Source organism: Microtus pennsylvanicus, chromosome 22 (genome assembly GCF_037038515.1).
Source record: "Microtus pennsylvanicus isolate mMicPen1 chromosome 22, mMicPen1.hap1, whole genome shotgun sequence".
Taxonomy (NCBI): Eukaryota; Metazoa; Chordata; class Mammalia; order Rodentia; family Cricetidae; genus Microtus; species Microtus pennsylvanicus.
The window spans coordinates 11,832,831-11,860,099 of record NC_134600.1 but is presented as its reverse complement, the minus strand read 5'-3'; the positions used below and the strand labels follow the sequence as shown (position 1 = coordinate 11,860,099).

The 27,269-nt window shown below is 40.5% G+C and overlaps 1 protein-coding gene and 1 pseudogene across 1 annotated transcript; one reads left to right on the top strand and one right to left on the bottom strand.

Annotated features, from left to right (window-relative positions):
- Window positions 1–1,518: 1,518 nt before the first annotated feature.
- Window positions 1,519–19,328, bottom strand: LOC142840048 (uncharacterized). Its single transcript, XM_075956529.1, has 6 exons — window positions 19,184–19,328; window positions 18,936–18,996; window positions 16,139–17,616; window positions 3,352–3,571; window positions 2,979–3,128; window positions 1,519–1,765 (listed from the first exon to the last, which is right to left on the bottom strand). The coding sequence occupies exons 1-6, from the start codon at window positions 19,326–19,328 to the stop codon at window positions 1,519–1,521; spliced, it is 2,301 nt and encodes a 766-aa protein (XP_075812644.1).
- A 2,731-nt stretch (window positions 19,329–22,059) lies between these two features.
- Window positions 22,060–26,610, top strand: LOC142840047 (polyadenylate-binding protein 2 pseudogene; annotated as a pseudogene).
- Window positions 26,611–27,269: the final 659 nt, after the last annotated feature.

The following is a 27,269-nucleotide window of genomic DNA, read 5'->3' as shown; positions in this document are numbered from 1 at the left end:
TCCACCACCCTCTCTATTGCACCCTGTAAGCTACAAGTCCCACTCCACCCCCAAACCTTCAAATCTCCTGTGACCTAAGAAAAACTTGCAAGCACAGGCTGCTACTGTTAGACTCTAGCGTCCAAACACTGAGAAGGAGTCGCTCCCAGAGACCATCTCACACACCACAGCCGATGCAAACGCATGAGGATTTTATTAATTCTGTCATGACAGGGTCCCCCAGCATTCGGGAAGCCGAGGGACCCCGAATAGCTGGTAAAGTCAACTTTTAAAGGGGCCACAGAAGCAAGGGGGGTTGTTCTTTGACTATTCTGATTGGCTTATTTGAAAGGGCTATTACCAATAATTGACTGGAGAGCTGTTGCCAGATCAGATGAGGTAACAGGTCATTTTGACCCCGTTTCCCAGGGGACCGAATCAAAACATACGTATATGGGTAATTGTTCAGGAACTGAGTACGTGCGTGTGTAGCTGATAGGTCCTTGGTTCCCAGGGGAGGAGGGGAAGCACTATGGCACAGCGGCTGAGAGGATTCAGAATTGTCAAAAATGGCTTCAGGATTGTCTTAAAGTCTTACATTCCCTCCTCTTATTTGGTCAAATATCTCAATCTTGAGATATTAGTAAATTTGGAGGACCAATTGGATCTATACACAGAGATTAACAAACCAGTGTTGTAGGCCCATCATAGATCAATAGAAGGCACCAGGTCTGTTGTCCTGGGACTTGGGAGAGTTAGGTTTGTTCCCAATTATAGGACGTATGAGAGGTGATATTGTTGAAACTGCCAGATGAGGCTATTCCCTCATAATAGGGAGGTCCTGCTTACAAGCATAGCCAGCAAGATTGTGTCAAGCTGGGGTCAGTACTATTTAGCAAAGAAAAGGCTCCGACTATCAGATTATACAGTCGCTGGCCTGTATTAGAGCTTGCCAGCAGTGGAGCAAGGGTTGCAGAAGGGTTCTTAGCATTAGGAGTGGGGCCTAAGGCCCTGGCAAGGGGGGCTACTTCGGCAGGGGCTAGCTGGCCCTGGTCAGGCAATACCGGGTTGGGCCCTAGTACTATGGTCATTGGAGGTGTTACAACAACTCATAGGGTGAACAGAATCCCTATGTCTTTTTTTTCTGAATCATACAACTATAAAGTATTGCCTATTATCTGGTTAGCTCTTTTTTTTTTCTCAGTGAAAGTGATTGTTTTTTCTGGTGTGGTACGGGTGAAAGAGACTAAGTCCTTTTTGTTAACCCTCAACCAGGAGATATTGACATTGGTTTTACATCCCCAGGCAGCATAATAAAATATTTTAGCCCCCCTCCCACATACTGCAGAGTTTGCTTCCCCCCCCCAGACAAATATATCATTCAGAATATTTGTATGCAGGATAAAAGTTTCTGGGGTCTGCTTAGTATTTTCCCAAGAGTAATTTGCTAAAACACACAGGTCAAAAGTTAGCTGGGGGAACCAGGCATCCAGGGGATGAACTGCAGTGGCTAGCCTTAAGGGTGGCCCAGTCTCAAAGTTAATCAGGGTCCAGGTTAAGTAGTCCTGGGTCGTTCTGTGGAGGTGTAGGCTTGATGTGAGAGGCAGGCAGGCTGTAATACTGTCCACTTTGAGGGCAGTAGGTGTAGGGTCCCTTCCAGCGAAGTCCAAGATTCTGAGACCGGTGTCTTAGAACGTACATAGAATCGCCAACCTCGAACGGGTGTGAGATTTCCGGGTGCTCGGGCTGGTGGTGGGAGGTGCCAGCAAAGAAGCAGGGAAAATAGCTTAGTCCAGCGAACAGCAGCAGGAATAGCTAGGGCCCCTTTAGGGAGGGTCTAGTCTGGCCGGCAGCATCAGGTTCTGGTCAGATAGTACTTGGTTTTAAATACTATCTCATGCCCCAAGTCCTTCCCGACACCCATGGAGACAGTCCCGCTGCTCGCCCCTGGGAGACAAGTGGGGTTGATGTCACAGGTCCCTGTGCTCCACATGGAGCATTGTTTTCAGGAAGTATCTATGTTCTGGACCCCTGTGCCCAAATATTTTCTCCAGGGGTAAGTCTGCCAGCCTCCAGGGGCAGCTGTGGGGGATATGAATCTCAGATATCCCAGGAGGCTAGCTCTGCCACTAGTTGACAGAAATTAGGGGTAAGGGCAGGGGTATCAAAGCAAGGGATTGAGGAGGCATAGATTGTAGGTATGAGCGGGCAGCTGCTGTTCTGGCTGTGGGGTGCTGTAGCTTTCCTCATGTCCCTCCGGATATACCTCAGGTGTCAATTCTGGAATGAATGCGAGATTTCCAGGTGTCAGGGTGGCCAGGGGTCTCTATGCCTGGGCTCGGAGATCTGGAGAGCCTTCAACCGCGCCTGCAGCTGGGGTTTGTGAGCAAATAGGTCATGAGGGGCCTTAGGAAACTAAGAGGGGAGTCCCTGATATTGGATGTCATAGGGGGTTAGTCCAAGCTGAGACGGTGTGTTTCGTACACAGAACAGGGCTAGGGGAAGGAGCTGTACCCAGTCTCTAGTGCCAGATTCCAAAGGCTAATTTGGTAAGGGTCTTTATTTATCCTTTTTACCTGTCCTGAACTCTGGGGTCTGTATGCATAGTGTAATTTTCCCCATGCCCTGACTTTTCTGAGCAACAAGGCAGTTTTACCATCAACCTCGATTACCTTGAGCAGGCCAAACCTCGAGAAGATTTCTTCTTTGATCTCCTTAGTCCTGGTAAGAAAAAGCTTCTCTGCCTTCCGGCCGATGTCCCTTTAAGTAGGCTGCTCAGCTCATTCACCATTGCTGCCCTGTCTTCTTCAGCAAATCCTACCAGCATACGTCACCAAAACCGGCTCTGCTTGGGCATTGCAGTACCCCAAGCTTCCCACAGCTGAGGTCTGGGAGCTGGGAGCAGTTGTTCTCTGTGAAACTTGCAAGCAGCTTGGGAAGGCCATTTGGAATTGGGCTCCAGCATCTCCCAGCCCCTCCTCATTTCAGTCAGTTGCTACCTGCCGGGCCGGTGGCTGTAAGCAGAGATCCCAGGCTTGGGCTGTGACCAAGGCAGCTGGGAGGAGGATTCAGCCTGCAGTGGCTGCAAAGCCTTCCTCAGCGAGGTGGGCATGGCAAAGGCAGAGAGCAGCCTGCTATTCTTTATAGCCCTGGAGAACAGTAGGGGAAGTCAAAGTCTCCAACAGGTCTTTTTGTAATAATAGTGTGGGACACTCAGGAATAATCAGCCATCCTTTCGTCCATAGGCAAATGCTTTAGACATAGCGAGGGGGAACTCCTCCCCCCTTTTCCCCCATACACCCCAGAACTGGACACCAGGGTGTACAGTGTAAACAAGGGGGGGGGGGATTTCAGTACTGTCACTGTGGATACTGCGTAGGCCTCTCAGGTGGGCAGAGCATCGCTTCAGTAGCCGGCTGTACTCGGTGCCGTTCTCCGACCCGCTTCTGCTCAGCAGCTGCTTTGGGAAGTGTCTCGAGCCCAAAGTCCTGTAGTCCATTTTTCCTCACTGAAGTCCACATTCGACCACTCAGGGGCTGCTCTGTCTGAGGTGTGCAGTCTCTGCAGGTGTCATCTTCTGTTGCCTCCTTATCTGTCTAATTTTTTTCTTTACTAAGTCCTGGAGGGAGCATCTCTGCAGTCCCACCATTCTCTGCAGCTTGCTACGAATATCTGATGCTGACTGGCCTATAAAAGACATCACTGCATTGGCTTGGCAATCTGCTGCCATGGGATCAAAAGGGGTTTACACCCTGTACCCCTCCAATAGTCTTTCTAAAAATCCTCTAGGAGTACTATCAGACCTTTGTACTATTGCTCTTACCTTAGCCAAATTAGCAAATTAGTGGGGTGATTTGCAACCCCCCCCCTTTCTTTAGACCTGCCAATTGGACTCTGGCAATAAAGACGGAGCTGCTCCCTACCAGCTGGAGTATTGAAGTCCCATCCTCTATCTTGTCCGGTGATTGGGTTGGCCTGCTGTCAGCTCCTGGGATATTGTTTTTCCTCTGTGGTTAGGAGCACCTGTAAGAGCTGTTGGCAATCATCCCAAGTGGGGTTATGAATAACCAGAAGAGATTCTATAAGCCTGGTCACAGCCTGAGAGTTTCAAGAAAAGGAAGGGTTATAAGTAAAGATTAGAGGCAGAAAAGAGCAGTATTGTAATTGGCCTGTGTAACACCCGATTTGGTATTACACCCTCGGTACAGTTCCCTCGCCACTGTACCAAATGCTAGTCGGGCAAAGGCCTGGAGGTTGAAAAGAAGACACAGAGAGACCAGGGTCATTCAAAAGGAGATCAGCTGCATGCCACTTTATTCAGCCTTTGGGAAGTCCTTATCTACCAAACTGCAGCACAAGGATTTCCCCCCAGGCAGGTGGGAAATTACCATATTAACAATGGAGTGAATGCCCTGCAGCTAACCACCAGATGGGGCAGGGTTAGCACAGAAACACACAGGAAGCTTAGTTAGTTGATCATAAACTGTCCCTGCAAATGCACCACAGGAATAAGGGAGACCAGGGTATTACAGGTCCCCCTTTTGTATAAATTATGGCTAGGCCTGTCTTGGGTGGCATTGGACGTCAGGCAATACCCCTTACCAGTCATGGGAAAGCATCCAGGTCAAAACACATTTCCTGTCTTAGGTTGAGGCAGCCCCCCAAAAGCCTTTCCCGTCTTTGGCTCATTAGTCATCCATCACCGAGTTCAGCCAGATTTGTGCTGAAAGATTCTCTGGGGCAATAGCTAAGAGGACTTGCCACGTGGCAACATTGACCTGAGCTTGCCTTTGGCTCTGGCATCACAACCATGAAGATGATGCTCCAGCACATGTAAGCATCCCTTAAGGAGACTGTGCCTGCTCAATTCTTAATAATTTTGCCCAAATTGGAGCCCTTTAAGTAAGATCTCAGTGCTGGTGAAAATAACCCTGGTATAGCTAACTAGAATATTTTTAAAGGCCAATTTGTAAATTGTACACCTCAGGGTCCATGAATAACAGCAATAAGCTTATTACTGTAACCTCTAGCAGTGGTCTTTAACCACAACCAAGAGCAAAATTAACTGCAATATTCATTTGTAAATTTAGCTCAATTTGAATGGCTATGGCATTTGCAACCTGCCCTGAGAAGGTATCCTTTGTGCTAGCAGGAAGCAACTGACTGACTAAAAAATCCAGCAGCTTTAGCTGCTGTGGCAGCAACAGCTGTGGCTGCCGATATCATGGGATGGGTAGATGGGTAGACGAGTAGAGGAACAATCCTTGGCACTCAGACCACCGCAGCCAGCTCCTCGGGAAACCAGAAACTCTTCAGTTGACAAGCCAAAATCTCTTTGATCTCTCGGCTCTGTCCTGTCTTCAGGCTTCTGGACAGGAAAATCCACAGCATGCAGCAGCTGCTCAGGTACCCATATTGGATTGTCTGCATCCTGTGGGAAAACACAAACAGCCCCTCTTCCCCACACCAGTACAGGATCTGGACCATGGAGGTGCCATCTGATAGATTCTTCCATTTGACTGAAAGACCCACTGGACACCCCCTCCCAGAATCCGCAGCTGGCCTGCTCTCATGAGAACATCCCGTTTGCTTAGGGAAACAGGATGCCTATAGTCAGCACAGGTGCCCAACTTATGAAAGACCCCCACCTAGCAGCATTAAGTTAGCAGCAGCAATAACGCTATTTTACAAGGCTTGAATTTTTGAGCAACATAACTGAAAGCTAGGACAGGGGAGTTCAATTTAGAGATAAGGGCGTTGGTCAAGTTAGGGGCAAGGGCCGTTGAGCCAGACAAGATATCTATGGTCGACCATCTGGACTGCCAGCAGGGGACTTGGGGTCCATAAGAACAGTTTGTACCCTAGATGGGCTGAGTCAGCATGCATATCTGATTTCTTGGAAACCACAGAACTGTACTCAGTTTGAACCCAAGCCTTATTCAAATTGCCCAATCAGAACCATGTAACTATGCCTCTCGCTTCTGTAATCGCGCTTCTGCTTCCCTACCCTATAAAAAACCCACTGCTCCAACCTGAAGGCGCGCAAGTCCTCCGAAAGACTTGCTGCCCGCAGGTACCTGTGTTTACTTAATAAACCTCTTGCTGTTTGCATCCACACAAGTGGCCTCGCTGCTCCTTGGGAGGGTCTCCCCAGACTGAAAGGCAGCCCACCTTGGGGGTCTTTCATCTTGGTGCATTGGCCGGGAATAGGAGACCCCCGCCCAGGGATCATTGACCCACCAAAGGGAGGTAAGCTGGCCAGCAATCGTTCTCTGTGAATATCTGTGCTTCTGTGTTTCTGTGTTTGCGCCTGCGACCGTATCTGTACTAGTTAGCTAGCTAGAATCTGTATTTGGCAAGTTTGCGGAGGAGCTGACGAGCTCGTACTCCCGACTGCAACTCTGGGAGACATCCCAGAAGTGTCTGGGGCCAAATTTGTGGCCCGTCCATATTCTATGAATCCTACCAAGATAGGAACTGTTTGGGGGGGGGCACCCCCGCTGTCTGAAGGGTATGTGATTCTTCTGGGAGACGAGAGATCCGGACTCTCGCTGTCATCGTCTGAACACTTGCTTTTGGTTTTACGCCGAAGCCGCGCCACACATCTGTATTGTCTGTGTATTTTTGTGCTTAATATGTTCTTTGTTTTGTACATCTGTTTGTACTTGAATCTAAATCTGGTACCATGGGCAGTAAGTAACCATCTCTTTGACCCTAACTCTGTGAAAATCCAAAAGGAACACTGACAGCCTGCCCCTCCTTCACTTCTCTAGGCTGTGCTGCTGAACTGCCCTGCTCGCTACTGAGGCTATGTTCAAAATTCAATTTATATTGTTGCCCTTATGCTAATGTCTTTAATTTGTTTGGATTTCAGTTTTGTACATAGAGATGAATATGGAACTATTTTCATTCTTCTACATGATAATGTCTAATTAATTCTTAAAGGGAGAAACTGACAGTCAAAATGTTGGGCTCATGGCAAATCTCAGGGGGGGGCTGCAAGGCACCCCACTAATTTGGCCAAGGTAAGAGAGGTTCTCCAGGGGCCAGTTAAAATCTGTGTTCCTTAAATGATTAATAAAGTTTACAGGCATTTTACCCAACCTCTGAAGGTCAGCAGACAGCAGTAGCCATGGCCTACATAGGACAGGCAACATCAGATATAAAAAAAGATACAGCAAGTAGATGGGTTAAAAGATTGTACTTAGTAAAATTTGGAGGAAAAAATGTTAAATAAGGGACAGAGAAAGAAAGACAGGACTCAGACAGATAAGGAGCCTGGGCAACAGAAGATCAAAGACAAATAAAGAGGGACACTGGAACTGAGTAAAAAGACAAATAAATGACTTGTTCCTCCCTGGTCACTTGTGAATGTATGACCAAAGCCTTTTGTTGACCAAACGAGGGACTTTTGCTTTCGATGCTGTTTTCAGTTCTGCAGGAGACGCAGGCTGCTTGTCTGCCTCTGCTTCTACCACGCCCTCCTCACCAGGATGACCACCTCTCCCTGCCATCACCGCTGAAGAAATCCTCACCTCCTAGCAACTGCCTTGATGCTGTGCTTGCTCTAAAGCCTGCATGAGCCCTGACTGCTCACTCTACAGTCTTGCTCCCCTCACACATGTCAGACCGCGATACAGCAGTAACAATGCTACCACAGATGCCCTCCTGTGCCAGACTACTGCTCCTGTGCTGGGCTGACGTCGATGGACTATGGATCCTGCCAGCATCTGCATAAAGGACAGGTGAATGGCAAAATGGCAGACTAAGCTGTGCCAGGCAGAGCCGAAAATGAGGGTGAAGCTTGCCTGGGGCACAAGGCTGGTGGTCCAAGCTGAGCAGACACACAAGACTGAAGGTAAGCAGAAGACAGGGGCAGCATTGTTGGACAGGAAGGAAATGATCTAGGCCAGTACCCTCCCTTCAGGGATGGCGGCCCGACCAGAACGCTGAACTTGTGGCTTTGATACAAGCTCTACAGATGGCAGAGGGAACGTCTATACTAACAGCAGGTATGCTTTTACCCTCACCTATATACACAAAGCAATATACATCTGCAGAAATTTTGAGCCTCCAGGAGGCCACACATTTGCCAAAGAAGATAGCCATCATACATTGACCAAGATTGAGACACCCAATATAATGGCTAAGAAGATCATAAAAAAAATCATCCTAAGGTTGGGGATGCCCAAGATGATCGTGTCCCATAATAGACCTGCCTTTGTTGCCCAGGTAAGTTAGGGTCTGGCCAAGATATTGGGGATCAATTGGAAATTAAGCTTACCAACCCCAAAGCTCAGGTCAGATAGATAGGATAAATAAAATTCTAAAAGAACAAATTGACATAATTGGCCCTGGAGACCAGCAAAAATGACTGGACAGACCTCCCTCCCTCCTGTCCTGTTCTGGGTTCAAAACACCCCGGCATCGTTGCCACTAGTTCTGTTGCCTGGCTAGTTAGCTGCTGCTCATGTATCTGCTGACAATGGCTGACATCGATGATGAAATCCTGAGCTCAAGGCTTGCACAGGGCAGACACATCTGCTATAAGATGGGCTTACATCACCTTTAAGGCTCTTCTTTCCTAAAGTCAGAAACCCACAGGGCTCTGCTCATTTTTTTTAATGTCTTTTAAAGCACAATATCAGACAGCGGAAGCAAAAGGCAATTCTGTTCTGTTCCTCCTCTGTGTGTCTGGGACCTATTGACAGGAATTATTTTGTACAGTTTGAGACTTTTCCAGATCAGACCGTTTTGTGCAGATAACTGCAGAGAGAAGCAAACACACCTAAAGCCTCCTTATCTCTTGACAGGTTTTTTTTTCCTAAAGCCTGGGTATTTATGTCCTCATTGGCTGTCCTCTGGCTTTAGGGCTTTTTGTTTATTTTGAACATTTGTCATCCTGTATTGCATTTTCTCTCATTGTTTGTTAAAGTTCTCACAATGGACACAACCCTGTACATTTGGATAAAGCTGATGTTACAGGATGCAATGGAAACCCGTAAATGCCATGTGTTGCCAGCTGGACCGAAACTGACCTCTCCCGCACATTCTCTGGAGTTGAGGATCAACACTCCCGGTGTCTACAGTAAAAGAGATTTGTCTTCATAATACTGGAACTTGTCTCTTATGAGAAGGCATCCATGTGTTTCTTAAGGCTGAGTTAAGCTCTTTGTAGTCAATAGACTATTATTGCCAGAGTGTTGGGTGCTATTCTCTGGTATACAGTGGTTCACAATGTCTATCATGTAGTTACTTTCAAGCCTCATTCAGATAACTTTGCTAAGAGATATTCTGCACACCCTAGAGATGTTCTACTATCTTCTCAACAAGGATAGTTTAAAGGATGGTTTAATAAATCGCCATGGTTAAAAAACCTTAATTTCCACTATAGCTGGGCCCCTATTTATTTTACTTCTTATCTTTACAATCGACTCTTCCATTTTAAATCGCCTGGTGCAATTTATAAATGACAGACTTTCAGTTATCCAAACCATGGTACTCTCCCAGCAATATCAGATATTAAAGCAGAATCACGTAGAGGTTTTTGAACATATGGATTTATGATTAAATCTATGAAAAAGAAAAAGGGGGAAATGAAAGACCCTCTGGTACCCCCTCCCAGAACCCGCAGCTGGCCTGCTCTCATGAGAACATCCCGTTTGCTTAGGGAAACAGGATGCCTATAGTCAGCACAGGTGCCCAACTTATGAAAGACCCCCACCTAGCAGCATTAAGTTAGCAGCAGCAATAACGCAATTTACATGGCTTGAATTTTTGAGCAACATAACTGAAAGCTAGGACAGGGGAGTTCAATTTAGAGATAAGGGCATTGGTCAACTTAGGACAAGGGCGGTTGAGCCAGACAAGATATCTATGGTTGACTATCTGGACTTTAACATACATAAAACCCCACATACTAATAGTGTAAACTTCAATGTTCCCCTCTCACCACTGGATAGGTCATTCAGACAAAAAATTAACAGAGAAATAAGGTATCTAACAGATGTTATGACTCAAATGTACTTAAGAGTTTTATAGAATATTCCTTTCGAACAGAAAACAATATATATTCTTCTCCATACCTGATGGAACTTACTCAAAAATCAACCACATACTCAGTAACAAAACAAACCTCAACAAATACAAAAAAAAATCGGAATACCCCTATGTATTTTATCAGATCATCATGATTAAAAACTAGAAGTAAACAGCAATACTAATTTCATCAAATCCACAAACATGGAAATTAAACAATGCTAACCTGAATCATCATTGGGTAAAGGAAAAAAAAAAGAAGAAATTAAAGAATCTGTAAAATTCAATGAAAATGACCACACAACATATCCAAATTTATGGGACACAATGAAAGTATTGTTAAGAGAAAAGTTCATAGCACTAAATGCCTACATATAGAAGACAGAAAAATCCCACATTAGTGAATTAAAACCTTTGAAAACTTTTGAACAAAAAGTAGTAAATTCACCAAAGATTCAAGACACCAGGAAAAATCAAATTAAGAGCTGAAATCAACAAAATAGAAACAGAAAAAAACAATACAAAGAATCACTGAAACAAAGAATAGGTTCTTATAGAAAATCAGCAAAATAGACAAAACTTTATCCAAATTAAGCAAAAGGCAGAGAGAAAATATGCAAATGAATAAAATCAGAAATGAAAAGGGGGGCATAACAACAGACATGGAGGAAATACAAAGAATCATCAGGTCATATTTAAAAACTCCACAAAATTGGAAAACTTAAAGAAATAGACAACTTTCTGGATAAATATCACTTACCAAAATTAAATCAAGATCAGATAAACAAATTAAACACACCTATAACTGCTGAATAAATAGAAACAGCCACCAAAAGACTCCCAACCAAAAAAAGCCCAGGACCAGATGGTTTCAGCTCAGAATTATACAAGACTTTCAAAGAAGAACTAATACCAATACTCCTCGAGTTATTCACATGATAGAAACAGAAGGAACAATGGCAAACCCCTTTTTTGAGGCTACAATTACCCTGATACTCAAACCACAGAAAAACATTATAAAGAAAATTACAGACCAATCTAACTCATGAGCAAAATACAAAAATACAAAAAAAAAAAAATACTGGCAAATCATTTCCATGAACACATCAGATCATTCGTCCACCATGATCAAGTTGGCTACATCCAAGAGATGCAAGAATGGTTCAACATACAAAAATCAGTCAGCATAATCCACCATATAAACAAACTGAAAAATAAAAAACACATGATCATCTCATTAGATAACGAAAAAGCATTAGATAAAATACAACATCCCTTCATGATAAAAGGAATATACCTAAACATAATAAATGCAATACTCGGGGGCTGGAGAGATGGCTCAGTGGTTAAGAGCATTGCCTGCTCTTCCAAAGGTCCTGAGTTCAATTCCCAGCAACCACATGGTGGCTCACGGACATCTGTAATGAGATCTGGTGCCCTCTTCTGGCCTGCAGATGTACACACAGACAGAATATTGTATACATAATAAATAAATAAATATTTAAAAAAAAAATAAATGCAATACTCAGCAAGCCAACAGCCAACATCAAACTAACTGTAGAGAAACACCCAGCTATTCCACTGAAATCAAGAACAAGACAAGATTGTCCACTCTCTTCAAATCTATTCAATATAGGTCTTGAGGCCCTTGGTAGGGCAATAAGACATCAAAAGGAGATCAAGAGACTACAAATCAGAAAAGAAAAAGCCAAATGCTCACTGTTTGTTGATGGCATGATAGTTTACATAAGCGATCCCAAAATTCTACCAAGGAACTTGTAAAACTCATAAACACTTTCAGTAATGTAGCACAATTCTGGATCAGAAAAAAAACAATATCCCTCCTATACAAAGATAATAAAAGGGCTGGAAAAGAAATCAGAGAAACAACACCCTTCACAATAACCAAAAGTAGCATAAAATATTTCAAAGTAACTCTAACCAAACAAGTGGAAGGCTTGTATAACAAGAACTTTGAATCTTTGAAGAAAGAAATTAAGAAGAAAACAGAAAGTGGAAAGATCTCCAATACTTTTTGCTAGGCAGAATAAACATAGTAAAAAGGCAATCTTACTACAAAAGCACTCTAGAGATTCAATGCACTGCCCATCAAAATCCCAGAAAAATTCTTCACAGACCTTGAAAGAACAGTACTCAACTTCATATGGAAAAGAAAATATCCCAGGATAGACAAAACAATCCTGTACAATAAAAGAACTTAGGCCTGGAGTGATGGCTCAGAGGTTAAGAGCACTGACTGCTCTTCCAGAGGTCCTGAGTTCAATTCCCAGCAACCACTTGGTGGCTCACAACCATATGAAATGAGATCTGGTGCCCTCTTCTGGCCTGTAGGTGTACATGCAGACAGAACATGTGTTAACATAATAAATAATTTAACAAAAAAAAAAGAACTTGGGAAGGCATCACAATTCCTGACTTCAAACTTTACTACAGAGCTACAATACTGAAAACAGCCTGGTATTGGCAAAAGAACAGACAGCAGATGAATGAACCAAATCAAAGAACCAGATAATAATCCATACACCTTTGAACACCTAATTTCTGACAAAGCAAAAAATATCAAATGGAAAAAAGAAAGCATATTTAACAAATGATGCTGGAATGACTGGATATCAACATGTAGAAGAATAAAAATAGACCCATATCTATAACCATGCACAAAACTCAACTCCAAATGGATCAAAGACCTCAACATGGAGCCAGCCTCATTGAAATTTATAGAAGAGAAAGTGGGAAGTACACATAAACACAAGGACACAGGAGGCCACTTCCTAAATATAATCCCAGCATCACAGACACTGAAAGAAACAATTAATAAATTAGACCTCCTGAAACTGAAAATCTTCTGTAAAGCAAAGGAGATGGTCAACAGGACAAAACAACAGTCTACAGAATGGATAAAGATCATCACAAACCTCACATCACAGGTCTGATCTCCAAAGTAGACAAAGAACTCAAGAAATTGGTCATCAAAAAAACAAATAATCTAATTTTAAAAAATGGAGCACAGACCCAAATAGAGAACTCTCAACAGAGGAATCTAAAAGGGCTGAAAGATACTTAAGGAAATGTTCAACATCTTTAGACATCAGAGAATTGCAAAACAACTCTGAGATTCTGTCTTACACCTGTAAGAATGGCCAAGATCAGAAACACTGATCACAACTTATGCTGGAGAGATTGTGGGGAAAAGGAAACACTTCTGCATTGCTGGTGGGAATTCAAGGGGTACCACCTCTTTGGATATCAGTGTTGCAATTTCACAGAAAATTAGGAAACAACTTTCCTCAAGACCCAATAATACCACTTTTGGGTATATAAACAAAGGATGCTCAAAAATGCACAAGGACATGTGCTCAACTATGTTCATAGCAGCTTTGTTTGTCATAGCCAGAACCTGGAAACAACCTAAATGTTCTTTGAGCGAAGAATTGATAAGGAAAATGTGGTACATTTACAAAATGGAGTACTACACAGCAAAAAAAATAATGGCAGGTTGAATATTGCAGGAAAATGGATATAGCTAGAAAACATTATTTTGAGTGAGGTAACCAAGACACAGAAAGAAAACTGACACATATCCTCACTCATCGGTGGTTTTTAAACGTAAAGCAAAGAAAGCTAGCCTACAAACCACAATCCCAGAGAACTTAGACAACAATGAGGACATTAGAAGGGACTTACATAGATATAATGTACATGGGATGTAGAGAAAGAAAGGATCTCCTGACTAAATTGGCAGCATAGGGGGCTGGAGATATGGCTCAGCGGTTGAGAGCACTGACTGCTCTTCCAGAGGACCCGGGTTCGATTCCCAGCACCCACATGGCAGCTCACAACTGTCTGAAAATGCAGTTCCATGAGATCTGACACCTTCACACAAACGAATATAATAAAGTTAAATAAAAAAAAGTAAAAAAAAAATTTAAAAAATAAATAAATAAATAAATAAATAAATAAATAAATTGGCAGCATAGGGACAATGGGGGAGTGTTAAAGGGAGTAGGGAAAAGACAGGAAGGGGAGTAAAGAGCAATGTAGAAGCCAAAAAAATCAATAAAAAATACATTCCTAAAAATATCATCTGGTCATAAAAATATTAGAACCCCCAGTAGCACAGACAATGAGAGCAACAATGAATAAATGGAACCTCCAGAAACTGAGAAGCTTCTGTAAAGCAGATGATACTCTCATTAAGACAAAAAGTCATCCTACTGAATGGGAGAAGATGTTCATCAGACAAAGACTTATCTCCAAAATATATAATGAACTCAAGAAACTAGACACTAGCCGGGCGATGGTGGCATATGCCTTTAATCCCAGCACTCGGGAGGCAGAGGCAGGCGGATCTCTGTGAGTTCAAGACCAGCCTGGTCTACAGAGCTAGTTCCAAGACAGTCTCCAAAGCCACAGAGAAACCCTGTCTCGAAAAACAAAACAAAACAAAAAACAAAAAAAAAAAACTAGACACTAAAATTCTAATTAACCCAATTTAAAAATGGATGGGGAGCTGAACTGAACAGAGAATTCTCAACAGAAGAAGTTCAAATGGCCAAAAGACACTTAAGGTCATGTTCAACTTCCTTAGTGATCACGGAAATGCAAATCAAAACAACGTTGAGATACCATCTTACACCTGTCAGAATGGCTAAAATAAAAAACACCAATGATAGCCTTTGCTTGAAAGGATGTGGAGTAAGGGGAACGCTCACTCATCCACTGCTGGTGGGAATGCAAACTTGTGCAACCGTTTTGGAAATCAGTGTGGTGGTTTCTCAGGAAATTCAGAATCAACCTACCTCAGGATCCAGCAATACCACTCTTGGGAATATATCCAAGAGATGCCCAATCATGCTACAAAAGCATTTGTTCGACTATGTTTATAGCAGCACTGTTTGTAATAACTAGAACCTGGAAATAACTCTCTCAAGCAGGGAGAGGGAGGGAGGTAGATTGGCCTGCAGGCATACACACAGACAGAATATTGTATACATAATAAATAAATAAATAAATATTAAAAAAACAAATTATTTATATCTATATTATATCACCCTTTAAATGTAAAAGAACATTTATAAACAATATTTGGGAAGATGGACGTAGTTATTTCTCTCCAAACTGCTTCCTGCTGTATAGGGGCGCTGTTAATCAGGTCTTTGAGGGTATAACCTGTGTGCTAGATTTGTCTCAGTTAGCAGATAAGTAATTTTCTGAAGGTGTTCACAGCAACATTTCAGGAGGGCGTGGTCTATTTTACCATATTACAATAGAAGCAATCCATAGGGTCTTATCCTGTGAAAACAAAAGAAGAATCTCTTTTCCAAAGTATTATATCCTTAGATCCAAATTCTGAAGTCAAGGTATTTTCAAAATATCTTTCTTGGATTAGTTCAGCAGCATTTATAAACAAATATCTTTTAGCAGATGTTGCTCTTTCCTCACCATTAAATCAATTCAGAGAAGACAATAGCATACAGTATCAAGATTCTCTGTGTATTTTCTATCTTTGTGCGGTTTTACTTTAACCTCTATTTCGTTTATTTTTACTTTTATTTTATATTCTCTGTATATCTTTGTCCTGGAATAACTCTGTAGACCAGGCTGTCCTTGAACTCTCAGAGATAAATTAAAACACTGCTTGGCCCATTATATCTACCCTCTTCTAGGCTAATTCTCACATATTAATTTAGCCCATTTCTAATCTGTGTAGCACCAAGAGGTGCGCTTACCGGGAAAGATTCAGCATGTCTGCCCTGGTGGCAGGCTGCATCGCATTTCCCCCCCCCCCCGGACAGGAGAGGAAATGACATCTGCTTCACTTCCCTCTCCCTCCCGGCATTCTGTTCTGTCTACTTCAGCCACCTAAGGGCTGGCCTATCAAATGGGCCAAGGCAGTTTCTTGATTAACCAATGACCTTCCTCCACCTACCACAAATTCCATTCATTAATATCTCTACAGTAGGTGCTATATTATGCCTTTCAAGAGTACAGGAGTTCTGTTCTGTAAAGGCCTTACCACACTGATTTCACTCCTAAGGTTTCTTTCTAGCATGCATTCTTTTATGAATGTGAAGACTGTTTTCATATTCAAAGACCTTACCACACTGATTACATTCATAGGGTTTCTCTCCAGTATGTGTTCTTTTATGCACTTGAAGATGACTATGACTTGCAAAGGCCTTACCACACTGATTACATTCATAGGGTTTCTCTCCAGTATGTGTTCTTTTATGCAATTGAAGATGACTATAATGTGCAAAGGCCTTACCACAATGATTACATTTATAGGGTTTCTCTCCAGTATGTGTTCTTTTATGTTTTTGAAAAGCACTGTTGTCAGTAAAGGCCTTAGAACACTGATTACATTCATAGGGTTTCTCTCCAGTATGTGTTCTTTTATGCACTTGAAGATGACTACGTTGTGCAAAGGCCTTACCACACTGATTACATTCATAGGGTTTCTCTCCAGTATGTGTTCTTTTATGCACTTGAAGATGACTACGTTGTGCAAAGGCCTTACCACACTGATTACATTCATAGGGTTTCTCTCCAGTATGTGTTCTTTTATGCAATTGAAGATGACTATGACTTGCAAAGGCCTTAGCACACTGATTACATTCATAGGGTTTCTCTCCAGTATGTGTTCTTTTATGCAATTTAAGGGAACTATGACGTGCAAAGGCCTTACCACACTGATTACATTCATATGGTTTCTCTCCAGTATGTGTTCTTTTATGTTTTTGAAGAGCACTGTTCTCAGCAAAGGCCTTAGCACAGTGATTACATTCATAGGGTTTCTCCCCAGTATGTGTTCTTTTATGCACTTGAAGATGACTATGACTTGCAAAGGCCTTACCACACTGATTACATTCATAGGGTTTCTCTCCAGTATGTGTTCTTTTATGCAATTGAAGATGACTATAATGTGCAAAGGCCTTACCACACTGATTACATTCATAGGGTTTCTCTCCAGTATGTGTTCTTTTATGCAATTGAAGGGAACTATGACGTGTAAATGCCTTACTGCACTGACTACATTCATGGGTTTTCTCTCCAGTATGTGTTCTTTTATGCAATTTAAGGGAACTATGACGTGCAAAGGCCTTACCACACTGATTACATTCATAGGGTTTCTCTCCAGTATGTGTTCTCTTATGCAATTGAAGATGACTATGATGTTCAAAGGCCTTACCAAACTGATTACATTCATGGGTTTTCTCTCCAGTATGTGTTCTTTTATGCACTTGAAGATGACTACGTTGTGCAAAGGCCTTATAACACTGATTACATTCATGGGGTTTCTCTCCAGTATGTTTTCTCTTATGCAATTGAAGATGACTATGATGTGCAAAGGCCTTACCACACTGATTATATTCATAGGGTTTCTCTCCAGTATGTGTTCTTTTATGTTTTTGAAGAGCACTGTTCTCAGCAAAGGCCTTAGCACACTGATTACATTCATAGGGTTTCTCTCCAGTATGTGTTCCTTTATGAGTTTGAAGAACACTGTATTGAGTAAAGTCTTTACCACACTGATTATATTCATAGGGTTTCTCTCCAGTATGTGTTCTTTTATGCCTTTGAAGATGATTGTGAGGAAGAAAGGTTTTATCACATTGCTTAATTTTCGAGCATTTTTCACCGGTATGTGTTTTTTCATTCCTTAGAAGATGAGTGTTATAACACAAGGCTTTAGCACAGTGAGAATATACGGAAAACGCCGCTCCAGTTTGATTTCTTTCAATCCTGCAAGGATAATTTACGCATGTAAAAGTTTCACCACATTCAATGGACTGTGACACCTCATATCTATAGGAATTAACTTCATATTTTTTCCAATTGTAAAAAGGAATCAAACATTATGGTTCTATATCTTTGTTTTAAATCATGTTTTGTTCACCCATTAGGGGTCATTTTGCATCTCAAAAAATATTTGTGATGATAATTTCCTTTGTGCCATGGTTTACCTTTTCATCTATACCTATATTTTTCTATTAAATTTTTTACATTTTTGAATAGAACTGCATACACTGAGTGCTTTACCAACTTTACTACATTTATAAATTTTACTATATCGTAAATCATTATACATTTGCTAAGTGAACTAAGACACCTAAAAGTATTTGCACAGACCTAGAACTCATCGTGGTTTTTTCATAATGTATGTTTAAGTATTAACAATGATGGTAGAAAATGAATTAACTTTGTATTCTTGTATCAAATTCAACAAGTATACTCTACATAGGAACTACATTTTATCTTCTTAATTGTTCTTAAGGAGAGGTATGCTAAATCTTTGCATATCCCTATGCTCATACTTTTGTGTCAAAAGTAACATATGATATATATAGGAAAGGAAGAATAATCAATAAAAGATTTCCACATTGAATCCTCACAGTTTGACTTTCTGTTCCTCAGAGACTTGTGGTATAGGTATTAAGGTTTCTCCACAACACCTGCCCCTTGATCCTTGACTCCAACAGCTGCTTTCATTAAACTTAACACAGTCACAAAAACTATATGAGTAATACAAGACTTACTTACCATGGGCTATTGATTTAGTAGAAAGGTTTGCAGCTATATTCATCATCACTGAAATGTGTATACATTTTCTGTCATGAGTAACAAGAAACAAATGGACTGGCAGATGTATAATCTAGCTCTCATGTTTAATGCTAATATCTGTTTAGTCATTGCTTCCCAGAATTTTTCTTAAATGAATGCCTTGCAAATGCAATTCATATACAGGAAATTGAGCTATATGGATTTGTGAGAATTTATTAACCATCAATTCATTTAAAGCTGTGCTTATTTACACTGTTGTTTTGTTTAAATGTGTCATAACACATTACAAATGATCAGAGGCACATTGTTATAAACTTGTATAAGAAAATTACCTTACATGCCTTCTACACCATTGACGATGTTTTTCAGTGTTATGGTCTTCCCAAATGTATCCTAAAATATAGTACCAGAATATGTATGTTATATTATTTAACATTGTGAAATAATTAGCTTATTATCCTAAGAACTATGACTGTGTTGTTCACCTCATTCTCCTTTCTAAATCAAATTACAGAACAACAACATAAACCAAGGAAGAGTTGTCTCCATATTTTGAAACATGAAAGAAATTTATTTTTACCGATAGTAGTGAGGTTCCTGTAGGTCTCGAGCATCACATCTTTGTAGAGATTCTTCTGGGAAGCATCCAGCAAATCCCACTCTTCCTTACTGAAGTTGATATGCACATCATCATAGGTCACTGCCTTCAAAAATATACCACACATGTGTACAATGTAAGCATGATAGTGGCAACATTGGAATGCATACTTCTTTGAAAGTACAGTTGTATGATGCTGGTGTTATCCACTCTCATTCCTTGACATAGACAGTCACTTTAGAATGAAATTTAAAAGGAGAGTCAATTCTTTTATTTCTGTACCCTTTGTACCACCTTATAAGAGAAATATCTATTCATAGGGAGAGAAAAACAGGAAAGATCAACGGTACATTGTACGCATGAGAATATTGTACAAAAAAACTACTGACTACAGAAAGGAAGAAAAGATGGACAAACTGGGTGTATTGAAGTATTGTGCCTTTAACCACAACACTCAGAAAACAGAGGTGGCAATATCTGTCTGAGTTGAATGCCAGTCAAGTCTAAGCAATCAGATCTAGGAGAGGTGGAAATACCCATTAAGACCCTGTTTCCATTGAAAACCGGAATGATTAATCCCAGCACTCGGGATGCAGAGGCAGGCGGATCTCTGTGAGTTCGAGACCAGCCTGGTCTACAAGAGCTAGTTCCAGGACAGGCTCCAAAATCACAGAGAATCCCTGTTTTGAAAAACCAAAAAAATAAAATTTCCCCTCCAACCCAAAATCCTATACCAATTATAACCAACCCCTAAATGATGTCCCTAACCCTGTGGACAAACTTTGTTGGGAGAGGAGAGGAAGTCTTTTAGAATTACTTCTAGCTGTCATGGGGGCGATGTTCTTTCTTTAGGATCCTGTGAAAGTAAAATGATGGTTAAGTTCCAAGATTACTGTCTGGTATAATTGCAAATAGTCTGACTATTTGGTAAGGTTTTTCTGAGCTTCCTATAAGAAGGTCAATCCACAACATTGTAAAAAGGGTACCATTTCAGATAAGATGGAACCATCTTGAGCATCTGGTACTCAAAACAGATCTTATGGTAGTGCTTTTATCATCCTGATGTAATGATATCAAGCAATTTGACTTGTTGTGGGGCCCCATCTTCTTCCTGGAAATTTAAAAATTACTGCAGGAAAATACATTGTTCATCGTGGAAAACTTAAACATTACTTATATAGACATATACAGACATACATATTCCATGACATGTACAATAGACACAAAAATAGATATTAAGAGAAGTGAAAAATTTTCCTGATTTTAAAAGTAACTACTTATTTATACATTTTACATTGATATAGATATGGATGCTTCCTTTTGATACAAACTTGACATTATTTTTGTTACAACATACTGTCTATGATGTTATATTCTTACTCAAGATATTTTACCTAATACCATTCACTTAAACATGCAATGAAAATTTCTAGTCCTCAAAAGTTTTATCATGGCGCACGCCTTTAATCCCAGCACTCGGGAGGCAGAGGCAGGTGGATCTCTGTGAGTTCGAGACCAGCCTGCTCTACAGAGCTAGTTCCAGGACAGGCTCCAAAGCCACAGAGAAACCCTGTCTCGAAAAACAAAAAAATAAAAATTAAAAAAAAAAATGTTTTATCATAAACAAATTAGAATATAAAGTACTGCAGGTTAGTAGTTTCTTACTTAATATAATTGAAATTATACTCAAGTTAGCTTTGTTTTCAACATTATACAGAATTTTATTAGATGATTCAACTGAACATACTTTAGAGAAAATGTTTGCTGAAGTAACGCAAACTTTGTCTCCTTGGGGATTAAAAATTTACAAAATATTCTGAAAATATACAAAAAGGAGATTCTATTAATTATTTAGCATGTAAAATGCTTTTACAAAAATTTGAGCCCTAAATTTAAAAATTAGGAGAGATTATTTGTGGAATCTTAATAATTTTCTGAAATTGCTGCAAGGCATTTACCATCTATAGTCCACTATTTGGGTAAAAATTTCAAAACAGTAATTAGAACCAAACTATAAAGGGTGACAAAGATTTAAATAGTCAAAGAGAATTATCATCTAAAGCAGGGAAAAAAATTGGATTAGTGGAAATAAAATTATAGGACGCACATATGGATGGTTTGGATCTGAAGTTTGGTTACATTCAAGACATTTTTCTTGATACAGGGTTTCTCTGTAGCCTTGGAACATGTACTGGAAGTAGCTCTTGTAGACCAGGCTGGCCTCAAACTCCACCTGCCTCTGCCATCCAAGTGCTGGGATTAAAGGCATGAGCCACCACCTCACGATCTTCATTTTAGGCATTTTAACCTCTATGCATTCCCCTATAGGAATTTTACAGCAGAGGAAAAATATTATTTTATTTTATTTTTTCTTTATATTTATTTATTTATGTGCATTGGTGATTTGCCATGGGTGTTGGGTCCCCATGAACTAGAATTATAGACAGTTGTGAGCTACCATATGGGTGCTAGGAATCGAACTCGGAACCTCTGGAAGAGCAGTCGGTGCTCTTAACGGCTGAGCCATCTCTCCAGCCCCCAAAAGATATTATTTTAAAATCAATATTTTTCACACATAAACAACAAAAAGCTATAAATTTATGTGGAAAAAATCTGAGTTGATATTAAAAAGAAAATTTAAAATTCATCTACTAGCAAGAATTGACCAAAGTTAAATCATAGACTGTTTTACTAATGTTAAAATTGAATCATAATGGACAGCAAGTAAACACTGGCAAAGTGCTTGCAGTAATTTCTTGGGAGAGATTAACAACAAATATCTCTTTTGCCATAATATTAATAATCATAATGATCATCCTGAGTCATTTCAGACTTAAGGAAGCCTTTTGAGTTCAAGCATGCCTGCTGTACTTCTTCCAGTAAACTTGAGGGATGTGAATAACATCTGCGTTAGCCAAGAGAAAAAGCATTTTGCACAGCTGAAAGAGTGCATTTTTTCTATTAAGATTTGGGCTCGTGCAGGCCAGCCAAGGGTACTCCTTGTTAGTGATTAGAAGCTGCTTAGCTGAATCAGATAATGCACAGGTTTGAGCTGCCTCCAAGCACAGTGCAGGGAGGTGGGGAGCTGGGTGTACTGCTTTTTGATCTGCCATTTGGCTATATTTAGTATATATGCTGGCTGAGAAATAAACTCAGGCTGTTTTCTATTGACCTTTCTCCTCTAGGTCTAACCTATGATCCTGTCTTCATTTCTCTTAATCTAACTTTTCCTAAGCCTCGGCATCCCCTCCAAGGGAACCCCTAGGTGAATTTTGCTAGACTGATTAAATGGGGTATCCTGTCTCTGTAAGTCCTCAGACTGAATGCTGTTTCTACAAAGACTCAACCCTCAGCTCCTCTCTCGTACCACCTTATATTCTTCTCTCTGTCCAGACATGTCACTTCCTATCTGCAACTCCTTAGTGATGGGATTAAAGATATGAGACACCAGCATTTGACTCTACAACAAACTAGTGTGACTACTGGGATTAAAGGTGTGTGTCAGACTTGCCTGTGGTGTAAGGCTGGCCATGGCATCTGTTTTACATTATGATCATCAGGCAAGCTTTATTATTAAAATATAAATGAAAAAATAAAATTAAATAATTAGAAGCAAGCATATGAGATCAAGAAGAGAAATGTAAAACTGTTTATCACCAAAGAGTATAAGAAATATTCTGAGTGGCTGGAGAGATGGCTCAGTGGTTAAGAGCACTGCCTGCTCTTCCAACGGTCCTGAGTTCAATTCCCGGCAACCACATGGTGGCTCACAACTATCTGTAAAGAGGTCTGGTTCCCTCTTCTGGCCTGCAGACATGCACACAGACAGAATAATGTATACATAATAAAGAAAGAAAGAAAGAAAGAAAGAAAGAAAGAAAGAAAGAAAGAAAGAAAGAAAGAAAGAAAGAAAGAAATATTCTGAGTACAAAATGGTGAAGGTCCATCATTTTCAAAGACAATGAATGATATGATGAAATTATAGTTCACAAAATCAGCAATATAGATGACACTATTGTCAAAACAAATGACAAAGACAAATATATATATACATATATATGTTTCTTTTTTTGTGGTTTTTCTAGCCAGCGTTTCTCTGGGGTTTGGAGCCTGTCCTGGAACTAACTGTTGTAGACCAGGCTGGTCTCCAACTAGCAGAGATCCGCCTGCCTCTGCCCCCCGAGTGCTGGGATTAAAGGTGTGTGCCACCACTGCCCAGCTCCTGTTCTCTCCTTTACCAATAATAGAAAATGGGTTGACTGTTTCACCAAAATTCACAATATTCTCTTGATGTCTTCTGATGTTTTTACTTTACAGAAAATAGTTTTGATTACTGAAAGCATCTCATTCTCTTATGATAATAAAATGATGTATGTTAGGATCACTACCATGTTGTTTCTTACAATTGGTGATTGAATCCAAGTCTGCACCACAGTGAGGAAATGAAATTTTTTTAAATGGAATTTCAAGAGAACAACTTTTTAAAGAATCAGTGTACATGTAAAGCAACTTGCTTTACTCCAACTGCTCTATAAGTTCCAAGCACTTTTGAAAATAAGGTTACTGATATTTTTGTGTGTTTGTGCATGACAGAGAATATCATACACACACACAGACACATACATACATACACACACAAACAGGTGACATACAGAAAGGAAGGTTGCTGAATTGGGAATATTAGAGATTTGTTAACTGTAGGCCCATATTTCTGTATGGTGTAGCAGCCAAGCATAAAAGCCATAGGCCTGGTAAGAGCTGATCACGTAGCTCAGCAGACAAGTTGTCTCTGCATAACAATAGCAAGAATGTATAGTTCCTCTCTTCTTTTGTTACAAATGTAGATTTCCTGAGGAGAGGTATTGGCTGAAACTGGTCATAATGTTTGGTGCCTATTTCTTGGTAATTTGGAGGAAGTCTTAAAGAGATGCTAATTCATGGCCTGTTAGACAGCTAGCATACACTTAGGTGAGGACCTGACTAAAAGCCCATTCACCTGGTTGCCTAGGAGATAGCCTAATGTTGTTTTCCCACTCAATAATAAACAAAAAGAGATCTTCCAGAGATCTTGCCCTACAAGGATGACCCTGTAAATTGCGTCTGATCTTTCCTCGTGACTCCATTCCAGTCCAGTTAGGGAAAATAATTATCTGTGTTGGACCCACATGGGCTTCAACAATTAACCTATCAACTAGCATGTAGGTATTTGAATTCAGGTCATCCACATAAAGAATATGTGCGGATCGACCTGCCCAGACACATAAAAGCTTTTATCCAGTAAGTCGTCTTTCTCAGATTAATAAAAACAAGAAAAACAAAACATAAAAAAGAAAAAGATGACTCTTATGAAGACGATCTATAAAAATTATGATTTTGTGTATGATAAGTTTTTACCATTAAATGAATACAAATAGCTTTGCCCAACAATTTATAACTGGACAACTTATAATAAACCAATATTCACAGTGGAAACACTCAGAAAGCTCAAGGGATTATGTATTGATTATACCAACACTTAAGTAGCAAAGATTCACACATGAAGATAGCAACAACTGGAAAACATAGAAATGCCAGGAAATGGAAAGAAGCAGGCATCAAAGATGAATAAAAGCAGTCTTTTAACATAAACTTTCCAAAAAACAATAATGACCTGATAAAATTAGAAATTTTCTGAATAAAATTGATGAAGGTCCATTATTTTAAAGATAACTAATAATATATTTAGATTATAGTCAGATTACAGAAAAAGTCGTGTAAAAAATCATGTATGACTTCTATACTTTCCACAATTAAACATAAATAAAAAATGTGCACAATTTTTGTGAAAGCATTAAGGGGAAGGATATAAAAAGGCAAAAGCAGATGCAGAAATCTATAGTCAACTTTTAATCAAAAGACCAAAGAAAACTTAGGCAAGGAAAAGTGTGATCTTGACCAATGTTACCCAGCTACGTTTGATTGTATGTGTACAGAAATTAAATAAACACTGGGCTGGAGAGATGGCTCAGAGGTTATAGCACTGGCTGCTCTTCCAGAGGTCATGAGTTCAATTCCCAGCAACGACTTGGTAGCTCACAAATATCCATAATGAGATCTGGTGCCCTCCTCTGGCATGTGGGCATACATGGAGGCAGAATGTTGTATGCATAATAAATAAATAAATCTTTAAAAAAAAGAAATTAAATAAATACAAACTGCACAACTTTCAAAAAGTTATATCAAAGTAACACTTAAACTGTTGTTTCTGGCTGGGCGGTGGTGGCACATGCCTTTAATCCCAGCAATCTAGAGGCAGAGACAGGCGGATCTCTGTGAGTTTGAGGCCAGCATGGTCTAAAGAGCTTGTTCCAGAACAGGCTCCAAAGCCACAGAGAAACCCTGTCTCGAAAAACCAACAAAAAAAAAAAGAAACCAAAAAAACAAAAAAACTGTTGTTTCTGACCTCCAATTATTGATACGTCTTCCAAAGACAGAAACCTCATGATATAGTTGCTCTCTTTGCAAACAGAGGAGATCTATTGTGATGGCTCCCCAGCCCCTTGTGTTTTCTTCTGGTTTCAGATAAATGCTGCTCCACTGATGCCCAATCTCAAACAACCTAGAAAAATGATTTAAGGGGCAGTGGGGGAAGCAGGTGGTTGGAGATTCTTGCATGAGCAGTGGGCCCGGGGACTTTGGGGAGCCTGAGAGGGAGAGAGCCAGGGGTGCAGGGGAGCATGGGAACAACCTTCCCAAAGAGCACTGATCCTGTGCCCCCTCTCCAGGTTCTGGGCACACCTGGGGACTCCCTGGCAGCCAGAAGCAGGAAGAAGAGCCAGTACTACTTAAGGTGAACCCCAGGGATAGCATAATTGAGGGTCCAGACGTAGATGTGATCAAAGGTTCCGGGAGTCAGGGAGATAGAGGAAGAGGATGAGAAGTTAAACAAGCTACAAAATGAGGTAGAGAAGAAGATGAATAAGAATACAACCCCAAAATAAGAGTACAACCCCAGGCAATGCTGGCTCAGTGATCATCTCTTGAGGAGAAGATGGAGGCTGATGCCAGTTCCATCTATGTTGGCAATGTGGACCATGGTGCAACAGCAGAAGAGCTGGAAGCTCACTTTCATGGATGTGGTTCAGCCAAACATGTTACTACAGTCTGTGCCAAATTCAGTGATCTTGCCAAAGGGTTTGCCTATGTAGAATTCTTAGACAAAGAGTCAGCGAGGAATTCCCTAGCTTTAGATGATTCCCCATTTAGAGGGAGACAGATTAAGGTGATTCCCATCAGCACAACAGATGGGTTTCCAATATGCCCAATACCGTACATGAACTGCCAATTAGAGCAGCTCCCAGTCTTGATTCTGGGATAAAAAAAAAAAGTTAAAAGAAAAGAAAGACAGAAGATGGAAAAATATTTTTTAAAAAAGATATACTGTGGAAGGGGGAGAATCCCATAACTAACTGAGGAGGGACCTACTCTGTGTAGTAGGCCAGGCCCAGGGACTGGGGCAGTGGTGACATGTTCCCTCTGGAGATTCAATATAGACACTTCTTCTTTGCTTTTTTTTTTTTGTTTTTGTTTTTACTTTTTTTTATTTTTTTATTTTTTTCGTCTCCTTTTTTTTCTTTGTTTTGTTTTTCTTTTCCTTTTTTCCTTTTTTTCCTCTTTCTTTCCTTTTTTATTTTCCTTTTTTCTTATTTTTTTTTATTTTTTTGTTATCTTTTTTCTTTATTTTTTCTTCTCTTTTTTCTCTTTTCTAATATAGACACTTCTTAAATGTGCAACCTGCTCCCTGTTTGCGTGATCCACCTCATTCTCTTTGGGCCTGCTCAAGGGTAGGTGGGAATGGGTGGTTGGAGGGCATTTTTTCAACCAGAGCTCTGGAAGGGCACCAATCTGTTCAGCTTGTTTCCTTCCCTCATTTTCTCCCTGCCTTTCGCAGACCCTGCCTGCCTTCTCCTGTCCTTTCAGGTCTAGACAAAGTCTGCCTTTCTTTCCTATGGGCTCCTGCTCCTCAAGATTTTCTGGTGAACTATTGTTTACTTTATTGTTTCTTTTTCTGTCTTCAGTGTCTTTCTTT